At 25.3% G+C, this 11,325-nt stretch overlaps 1 protein-coding gene across 2 annotated transcripts in view; it reads right to left on the bottom strand.

Annotated features, from left to right (window-relative positions):
• Positions 1 to 11,325, bottom strand: part of LOC111622389 (gamma-aminobutyric acid receptor alpha-like) — a 48,621-nt gene that overhangs the window by 30,956 nt on the left and 6,340 nt on the right. For both annotated transcript variants that reach the window (XM_023364758.1, XM_023364767.1), the window contains exon 2: positions 2,305 to 2,528. In XM_023364758.1, coding sequence (XP_023220526.1) covers positions 2,305 to 2,528 — 224 coding nt within the window. The remainder of the gene's footprint in view (positions 1 to 2,304; positions 2,529 to 11,325) is intronic.

Genomic DNA, 11,325 nt, shown 5'->3' with positions numbered 1-11,325 from the left:
TATATATTAAATTGTACTACGAAATTATCATATTAATAAAGAGCGAAGACATTATGAAAATATAAAATATTGTAAAGAAAACACAAAAGTGAATTTTTAATTTAGCGAAAAAATAATATTTAAAATAAATATTTAGATAAATCAGAGAATGGAAATTCGATCATATTTATTTTTAATTTATTCTTTAACATTAAAATTAGTTTTAATTCACTTTTATGTATTAAAAACTCAATAATAATTCGTCTTTTTTCGTGCAAAAAAAAACATTTTATCTATTTTCCATCCTACAATTTAGTGATTACTTTGATGTTGCAAAGTTGAAAGTGTCATTTGACGTTGGAAAATGTTAGAAAAAGAATAGTATATTTCACGAGTTTTCTACTTGAAAATATTTTCTTTCTCTCTTATTACTTCCCCCTTTTCTTAACCTCTTATTTTAGTTGAGTTTATTCGTTGAAATGAATATTAATACATGAAATTTGATATTGTAACCATTTTTATATCTAAATAAATAATTCTGTATTCAAATTTTTTGGAAATAATATCAAATTATGATTAATTTTGATAATTTAATTGATTTATTTATGAAATTTATTTGTATTTTTATTGCTATTTTTATTCACTTTTTTTTTATTAATCCAGAAAAGTTAATTTATAAGAAAACGAAATAAATTTTACGTATACAGTAAATATTTTTAAAGAGATTTATTTTTTTTATTGATTTTGTAATTATTTAAAAACTTTATAAATATATTTATTTGAATTATATTAACTAAAGTTTAAATAATACACTCTTCCAATAACTTCCACCCTTCAATAACTGCACCCTCTAAACGGCGGCCATTTTTTTTCCTAGAAAAGTTTCCTTTTCAAATTCATACAAGATAACCTCCAAACAACGGCCATTTTTTTATGTTCCCGTCAGTGGCCGTTGTATAGAGGTTTACTATAATTACATTTTTTTCCTTTATAGTCAATTACTTTTTAAACATATAAAGTTTAAAAAGTAATTGACTATAAAGGAAAAAAATATAATAAAATATCATATTTATAATGAGAAAATATATATAATTCATAATTTATAAATGTATTGTTATAATAATGAAATAAATTAAAATAAAACATATTTAATAATTTATATATTGTAGAACTCACAGAATTTACTTATTTTATTTAATATATTACTTCAAAATAATTCTTAATATGAATCAATAAACATCTAACAGTTAAACTTTGATTTAGCGCCACCATTTGAAATTGGTAATAAATCGTGTATGGCGCTAAATCGAAGTATTACCAAAACTAAGAATTGTGAGTAATAATAAGGCTCATATACAAGTTAATTTCGTGATAACAATGCTATTTGCGACGCAAAATCGTGCATTTAGTAATTCGCTGTTACTGAAGCTTTCATTATTTAACACTGAAGATCTGTTTACAACCTTGCTATAGCGTTTCCTAAACAACATCCTCTCAAAGCACCAATGAATATTTCTAATATTCATCGGTGTTTTGAGAGGATGTTGCTTTTGAATATTTCCCTCATATATATTAATATTTACGGCGAAGTCCCATTTACAAGCTTTAAGAAAATGGTGCTATTTATGAAACACTACTGTATATCGAAATTTGACTGTAGTTGTGAACAGATTTCTTGTACAAATATTAAATAATAAAACCTTTAGCATCTGCGAAAATTATTAAATGCACGATTTTTCATTATAAATAACAGTGTTATAACCAAATTATGTGATTTTCACACTTCCACACTCGATTTAGGCGAATTTCAAGGCGAACAAATGGCGCTAAGTCGAAATTTAACTGTAATTGTATTATTAAAATTTTATTAATTACTTCTCCTAAGCTATGTTTTAATTCAACACTCTTTAACAATTTTACCCTCTTAAAATGTTACATTATTAATTATTAGAAATATCATATTTCTGTATAAAAAATTATTTATAAAAGTTATTATGTTTACTATTATTTTTCTCGTAATAAGATAAATATATACACATAATGCATAAGAACAATTTTTCCTGCACGAAGAAAGCATAGCAACAAACCATATTTAATTCAGATAAATGTTAACGTGTCCAGCATTGCTTATGATAAACTACGGTTACTTTATTTTCTTTATTCCCTCTACGTGACATAGATCTAACGCGATGATAATAGTAACATAATAAATAGTTTAACATCATTACATTAATTACTTAATTCTACTTAAACGTAACGTATCTTAGTTTATAGAAATGAAGATTAAATTAAAATAACGACAGTCATATTTTTTAATTAACTGACCTCATAGAATATTTCATCTGTCCATCACTCCTAAGACGTACGAACTTATTGGGGACGGTTACTTTATGAAGATAGGAGTATCTACCATTTAGAAAATATGTATCCGGTGTCCACACTTTCTGAAGGAACTTCCAATCCAGAGATAATATATCAAGATCTAAAGTTTGAAATTTTAATCTTGGATCCCACCATGTTTGTCGGAAGTAGCAGTCCATCGAATAAATCTATATATTTAATTGTAAAAAAATAGAAAATCTAAGCAAAAATTGTATAGTTTTTATGTACTGAAATTGTCACAATGCTGAGCTTCAAATTTCAATCATTTTTTTAATTTATTAAAATTAAAATATATGCTTTCGATCTCAAATTAGTAGGGTCTTGCCCCTGTACATCATACTTTTCCTGATAACAACAGAGTCATGCCGGTTATCTATGTAACTACATTCTGGGGAAATATTTTTGCATTTAAGTCATGGACGTTCGTATATAGTTAATAGGAGCCTCCTGCCATAAGCTTTCTATATCTGGTATTGACTTTCATTTATCTAACACCGTTCTCGAGATTAAGGAAGAACACATAACAAACAGACGACAGTGAGAATTTATGGGTCTACAGTTTTTTCAAATTGCAGTCCAAATGTGCTTTTATATACGTGTAGGATATAATTCACAATTTAACTTAGTATTAGGCACAGAATATTTTTAACACAATTGCAAAAGTTAGTAGTGACCATAACTCATCACGTGTCGTATCTGTGTAATATTACGAATAGAACAATTAAATTATTTTCGGAGTTATTTAATTTAATCGGGTGACAAGGTCAAAATCTGTCTAACTGATTTATTATTTTCGCTTTTAATTTATCATGAAGATTGATACATAACAATATAATAGGATTACCATTTATTTTAGTGCTTTTTGGAACGATTCATAAACGGCATTTAATTATTAATGCATTAATGAAATTAGAATTTTTGGAAATTAGATATGAAAATTAATAAAATAAACAGATTAGAGATTTATTTATAAATATGATCATTAGAGATTTATTTATAAATCTCTAATGATCATATTTCATTAATTAATTTGAATTTTACATAGAGATATATATGATCCATAACATCGAACTCTCAGTCTCGATTCTTCAAAACTGCATGGAAGTTAATTTTACTTACATTTATAATATTGTTATATTTATCTAAAGTTATTCTGCTAACAATAAATAATATAAATAGTTCGTTTAACTCAAAAATTATTTTGAATTTTATTAAATTTAATTAAAAATGCTTTCATATGATTTGGTTTAGTTTTGATGGGTCGGCAACGCAACACATATTAATAGATGATCTACCAAGGGGGATGACAAACGGGAGAACTTTCTATAGAAAACTAGTCCTTATTTATGTGTTAAGCTGTAAGAGCTTGTATAGGGCCTGGGAATAGAGCGAGATCTTTTAGCCGTTTATTTTTTGAACAAAGGAAATACATATTATAATGTTTCTCTATTCATAAAAAGAAACTTTAAAGATTTTATTTTTTTATTAATAAAAATAACTTCAATTTTATAGGGTTTGAAATCGCTATAAGCCAGTTTATCCCAACCTTTTTTGTGCTATGCTCCACCTAAGCCTTTCTAAAATTCTTATGCCCCCCCAATCATTTATAGCAGCTATACGGTTAACTTAAACTCTAGACGAGTCCATTTTCAAATTGCCCCCCTTAACGACCCAATTGCCCTCTTGTGGGGTGTGGGCCTCACGTTGGGAAACACTGCTATAAGCCCTACATTTTTTCCGGTGGAAAAAATCCCCAGTTCTTCCTCTCGACACGTGAAGAAAATCCAGAAAAATTCATGTGACCAGCCTTTTAGTCAGGTACGAACCCACGACCAACTATCTACTGTCCAGTTTTGTCTACTCGCCTATGATGGGCAATGTTTTCAAATACTATTCTATAAATTATGTTTATTATTTTTTTAATTATAATTCTTAACTTAATATAATTATAACTTCTAAAAATAGAATTTTTAATTAAATAAATAAGATATTTAAATTGTTTATTATTAAATCAAATGTTATTGTTATATTTGATTTATTTTTAATGAATTCTAGATTAATCCTGTTCCTGTTTTATTATATTTTAATAGAACAATAACGATAAATATAATAAAGAAAAAAAAATATTTTGGAATTTGATTTACTTTTATAAGCAATAAATAAAGTTTTTTTTTTAACACTTGAAATACGGTATGACGAAACGATTTTAATAAAATTTCGGATGGTGTCGAGAAACGTTCTATTGAAACCGTTGGAATTGATCTAAAACCTTTATCAAATGTCCAAATGTAACACAAGTCAAAGACGTAACGTCTATATAAATGATATAAAGTGTCAATGAAAGTAAGTGATGAGTTTTATTAGAAGCAGCGACTCTAGAAATTGAAAAGTATAACAATGTTTCTAGAATTTCTATTAAACCTCAACGGAATAAATACATAAAAAAGAATGTATATAATATTAAATCAATTTAATGGTAAAGATCTTCAAAATTGTATTTTATGAATTAGTAATTTCTGTTAAAGATTCTTGTAACTTTATATTTTCAAAATGATTAAATTCCCGATTTTTAAGGAAAAATATAATCTTTTTGTATATTTAAAGATCTTATTGTCAACTAATTAGTTTCATTAGAAGTCGCTTATTGCAATCACCTGCACTTATAATACGTGTAACGGGGGTGAGTAAACGAGACTACAATTAATAGAAATTCTGATATTATAAAGAGGTGTTAGAACAATTTTTAAATATATAATATGAAGATTTACTAATTATAATGATTATTATTAATTAATACAATGTACTTCAACAGTCTCCATACATAAGAAACCGGATTGGTTGCCATGGTAGGATGAACCTTCAGTCCTATTAATGTGTAATGTATAAAGATACCAAGCATGTACATATGTACGAATGCATGTACACGTTCTTTTTATAAGAGATTATTTCCTCCTTTAACTATTGAGAAGCCTTTTGAATCTATATACAGTGATTCAACCATCGTAATTGAAGTAAGAAATGGTCAGTAACTACTGTATTAATTAAAATAATCAACAGTTAATACTTAAAGCACTGGTTAAGACTGTTAACAATTGTAAGTTATTAGTCACACGTTGAGGCAGATAAACCAAAAGAACAACTTCAAAATACCTATTTACCTGAAGATAAAGATAATAACCTAGCTCTGATTACAGTAAGCGAAGTACTGTATATTTTAAGTTTTCTATTTTGAATAGGCACATTTCGAGAACATCAAATGATCGATAACAATATTTATGTTACTTAAAATTACTGAGATTATTGCTTCTTAATTTTTAAAGTTGAAGTCTCATTATTCAAATATAATTGATAGGCAAGAAGGAACGACGAACCAACGATTGAAAAACAGAATTCTTCGAGCAATTAAAGATTTTCTACACAGAAAATCGATTAAATTATTCTTTACACTTTAAACTAATAGAATTTTACCGACTAAATTATATTTTCATATGATTTAATAAATCATTTTATACGAAAATATAATTTAGTTGAGGAAATTCTATTATTTAAGGTTTACAAAAAATAATTTTTTTAAAAAAAAAAAACTTAATTTTATGAAATTCAATTTCCATAACCTAACACCAAATCTTAAAATGATTATTTTGGGAATAAAATACGAAAAAATGGCCCGTCAAGAATAGTTATTTAAGCAATAAATGTTACGAAAGAAATTGAAATTGTAATGTTATTATATAATAAAAAAATGGCGTGAGTAACACTTAATAAAATAACGTGGCGTGAATAGAACCATACTCTACAATTGTAGTTATCAATGAAAACACGAGATGTCACGTATACCAAAATATTTTATTAAAACTTTTTTTTTTAAGTTTATAAAACTATTGAATAAAACTATTTTATTATTGCCATTACGATTACTTTAAAAATTTAATGTTAAATTTAATTTATATTCATATTTTGAATTAATTATAATTAAAAATTATTATTATTTTTTACAGTTATATTAAAAATTGTTTGTAAGATAAAAATTACACCGAAACAGGAAAGAAAAGGTTAATAAATACTAATGATTCCTACGAAGATGCTATTAATGAAAAAAAAATAAAACCGAAAAAATAAATAAATTATAATATCGATATCAATATAACGTGATTATCAAGAAAAACTAAATATTCACTTAATGGCAGAGTTGAATTATCATAGAATTGTAGAATAAGCCTATAATATTTTCTATTTTATGATGATTCTATACTGTTATTATGTAAATTCTAAACTCTGCTATTATGTAAATTCATCACAGAATGCAAACTATTTGATGAACGAAGTTTATCGTAGAATTTGTATTCATTCACCTACAATATTATTATAAAATCTTCCTCTACATCACTAGAATTTCTATATTTCTTGTATCATTAACAACTTTCTATAAATACTTGATCTAGCATGTTTACTATTGGCATCATCACATATCTTTTATATAATAATTACATGTATGAAAAATAAAATTTACTTAGTGTAAATTATACTTCCTAATAAAGATATTATTATTTATTTAACTAATGTATAAAAAAACTAATTATTCATTACTCATTTTAAAAGAGGAAAAAGTATTGTACTCAGTCAAATTTGAACCCTCAGAATTGTTTGATTTCTCGAAATTTAAAGGCCCCCGATTAAAAAAAAAAACGAAAAAAGTAAGAATATTCTATATGTATGTAGATGTGTACAGTACGTGTATGTGCTGTGTATTGACCTGTATTTTGCTTTATATCTGAAGACTTCGTGTACTAAAGATTTTTAAATTTGGCAAGACGACTTCTGTATATGGGGCATTGATGCTATTATATTTTTAAGCTAGAGTAAGTCGTGCAAAAGCCTTGCTAACTTTAATAAGCAATTATTAAATTTAAATGTAGTGTTCTCGTTTGATATAGAATACATTCTCCGATGTTGATAGTGATGCTTACAAATATAAGCATAAATAATAAAAAGCTGTTTATAAAGTTTTATCAAATTGAGTAATATTGTTGTCTCAAATAAATTTTTTTTTTCATTTTATTCTCTATAAAATTACATTCAACACGAATAAATTCTCAGTTTGGCGATGACGTATGTTCAGAATTGGATAAATTACACTTGTCAGGATGCAATTTGAATTCCATTTTATCTTTTATCGAACGTATCGTAACTTTTCAAAATTTCTATAAATATAACTGTTAAATAAATTTCTTATTTTTTCTTTAAGAAATATATAAAAATATATTCTAATATTTTAGCAAATAAATTATTTCTGTAATAAATTCAGTTTAATAAACTTCACTTTTAAAAATCGGATGCATTTAAAAGAATAATCAGAAGACTTTAAATAATCTATTGTTTGATGTTAATCGGATTTTCTCTTTCTTTCTATTTTTGTAAAATCGTAATTTTATCTGTAGAAGAGCTACTTGAACATTTATAGCCAAGTAAACTTTATAATATAATATTCTTTATCCGTCTATCAGTTGCTTTAATTAAATTTTATATAAAATAATGGTAATATTCTTCGATTTGGAATAATAATTTATTTTAGTTATGATATTCTTCTTACTTTCTATGCACCTAAAACAGTGAAAAACAGTAAGAAAGTGAAGGGTTAAAGAAAGTAAGCTCTTATCTCTATTATTTCACGAATTTTTTTACTTAGCTATGTTATATATAACAGGGGGAAAGTATGGCGATTGGTAAAGAAAATGACCCTCCCCAAGATTTTTCCGATTTTGGACACGGGATTTTGAAACGTCAAGAAATAAAAAAAATTCGCGGGTGTTTTCTATATGGATGTTACTGTGTGTGGGGGACACAGTTTTGTTTACCCAATTTGAAGCTTAATAACCCATGTCTTTTGTCGAAAATTTCTGAAATTTTGTAGGAAGGTTCCTTTATTAGGGGCGTTGATGGTATTAAATTTTGATAGTTAAAAGTGGAGAGAAGGTTGTGTGACATATCCTGAGTAGAGTCGAACTTAATGAAGATTTTACTCGTTATTAGCATTTACAATGTTTTTAATAAAACTCATCCCTATTCTCAAAACTAAGCTTATTACTGTTTTATAATACTTAATTATATAAAAGTTTTTCAATAAAATATCATAACAGCACCACACGCAGTTTTAAATGTTGTCTCCGGGAAAGTTAAGCAACTCGTTGCTGGATAATTTTTGTTGTTTTGGTCGAAATTTATATTCAAAAGATATTTTTGAAAACTTTTTAATAAATCACATTTCCAAAATTTAACAAAATCACCTTTTATATGGAATTTATATAATGCTCACTATTCTAAAACCTAAGTGTCTTAGTTACTAGTTACTAAATGATATAAAGACAATCATTAATTAAGAAAATTATTTATAAATAAATTTTGTTGTTTTGGTCGAAAATTATATTCAAAAGANATGCCTTACGCCGCCCTTGGTCATAGAAATGATGTAATTTGAATATAAATTATTTATAAATACGTATGTCAAGTTATATTTTTATTACTACGTAAAATATATTTAAGAGTTTACGACCACTGTGCTGGGTGAGACGTTGTTGAAACAAAAAAAGTTATGCATTCCATCACGTACATAAACATAAACAGTATTTCGTAAAACAGTGTCGTAATTCGCCAAGTGCAAATCAGCAAATTCGTAAAATTTTTGTTTATTTTGAACAATCCGGATAATCGAAAATCCGGATAATAGAGGTCCGGATAATGGAGGTTCTACTGTATTTCTTTTAGGTTAAATTTTTACTCAATGGAAATATAGGCTATACACAGATCAATGAGTATATAAAATTTATTATTAAAATATCAAAGTTTATTAAATTTATTAATTTTTATAAGTTGCATTTCATCTAAATACTCAAAAAAATGTATAAAAATTTCTAAAATATAAGAATTTAATAAATTTTAATAGTAAAAAATTGATTGTCAACAAAATTTAAGGTAAGAGCTTCAAGTTTAAGTATTTTATAACATACGATCTTACATAAATCTGTTTAAAAATTCATTATGAAAAAAATAATACAAACCTATATTTTAGATTAATCTTCAATGAGAAAAAACAATTTTAACTCTAAGAAACATGAAATATAAAGCTTTTCTAGGCGAGAGGAATAGAAAAATTGATATATATATCTTGGTTACTTCTCAAAACTTCACATGTTTAAGTTTAATTAATAAGTCCCCAAGGACATATGTTCTGAATAAACTTAAATATTCGTAAATCAAAAAGTTTTTCCAATTTACAAAATTGATTTCCATACAAGAATAGAAGTAAATATTTCGAATAAGTAATGACTACATTTGCTTATATTTCTTCTACATTTTAGAATTGAATATACATTTTTGAGCTAATTTTATTATTAAAAAATAGTTNTAATTTTTGTTTTGATTTATGTATATGTTAATTTTCTCTGTAATAATGGATGGATTATGATATTTTTTCGTAATGTACATGTAACGAATTATTGTATACCCCGCATCATGGACTCTGCCTAGTATGTCTAATTAAATAAATAAATAAATAAATAATTCTAATAATAAAATTAATATTTAGAGAATATTCAAAACTTTTTAACATTATAAAATTGTAAATAATATTTTAAAAGAGTATTTAATAATATAAAAATTAATTAATATATTTTTGATTATTCTACATAAGTGAGAAACACATAACAAATGGTTATTGATTAAAAGAATAAAGAAATGATAAAAATAATCAGAGTTGTATTATTAAATTGATATCCAAAACTTAAAAATAAAATCTATAATAATTTGATTAAACTTGTTTTAGTTATTTAAAAACATCGTAAAACAATGCTTGTCAAATATTTTTGCTAATAACTTTCATATTTTAATAATTTTAATAAGAATAAATGAATGAATTTAAACAAAAATTATATGGAAATAATTGTTGAAATTCCTTTTCTAAATTGTATTCCCGCCTGAAGCTTCTAAAGAATGGCAATTGAAGCATTGACACAAGAAGATGTTATCACATTTCTACAAATTTCTAGAAAAATTACTCTAAAATTCCGAATTTCCTCTATATTTTAGGACAGATCACAATAATATTACAGGTTGATAGTCTAGTCTGTCAGAAGTTATAAATTATGAATATGAAAATTATATCTGCCATATATTTGTAGAAATACTCAACAAAGAAACTGAGTTAACATGTTCTTACCTCATTCAATTGTGTACTACATGAGAACGTTTTAACTCCATGACAGTGATGACAAAGTCTTATAATTCAATTAAAATGAAATTCATTTAACTTTAATTACAAGATAACTCTTATAAATAAGAAATGAATCTTAAAATTAACAATATATAGACGGTATTTAACTAGGTAGATCATACGAATATCATGGATTAAGTTTGAATACAGTGATTTTTTTATTTCTTTCTTGCTAAATTATTAGGAAATACCGCAAAACCACGATTTAGCACCAAAACTTGTTTACTTCTAAACAAAAAATAGCGCTAAATACCTCAAAGAATTAGATTTATGTATAGTAATATCTACACAAGTTTCAGTTTGAGAGTTTGAAAGTCATGTAATTTAATGATATAATTGGGAAAGATTCTTTAACAAGTAAGTATTCATAAGTTATTTAGAACATTGTTATATCGAAGTTTGGCTATTTATTATTATGAATTATATAATTAATCAATTCATTCCAGATCACCGAATGAAATAATTTATCCCTTTGCATGCAAGTAGATTATTAAATATAGGCCCTATATTAAATCAAAATGAATTAATTTAATTAGTAAAAACCAATATATAAATTTATAAATGTAGGCATAGGATAAATGCAAAATTAAAATTGGTAACGACTCATTAAAGCGTTTGGAATTTTTAAAGAAACGAGTGATGGTTCATTAAGAACATTACAGGTAATTAAGTAGAAATTTCGGTGTTAGAACAATTTT

This window comes from Centruroides sculpturatus, unplaced genomic scaffold, assembly GCF_000671375.1.
Source record: "Centruroides sculpturatus isolate CEXI.00-Female unplaced genomic scaffold, Cexi_2.0 scaffold23, whole genome shotgun sequence".
Classification (NCBI taxonomy): Eukaryota; Metazoa; Arthropoda; class Arachnida; order Scorpiones; family Buthidae; genus Centruroides; species Centruroides sculpturatus.
Note: the sequence above shows the minus strand (reverse complement) of the source record. Positions and strands in the feature narration are given on the sequence as shown.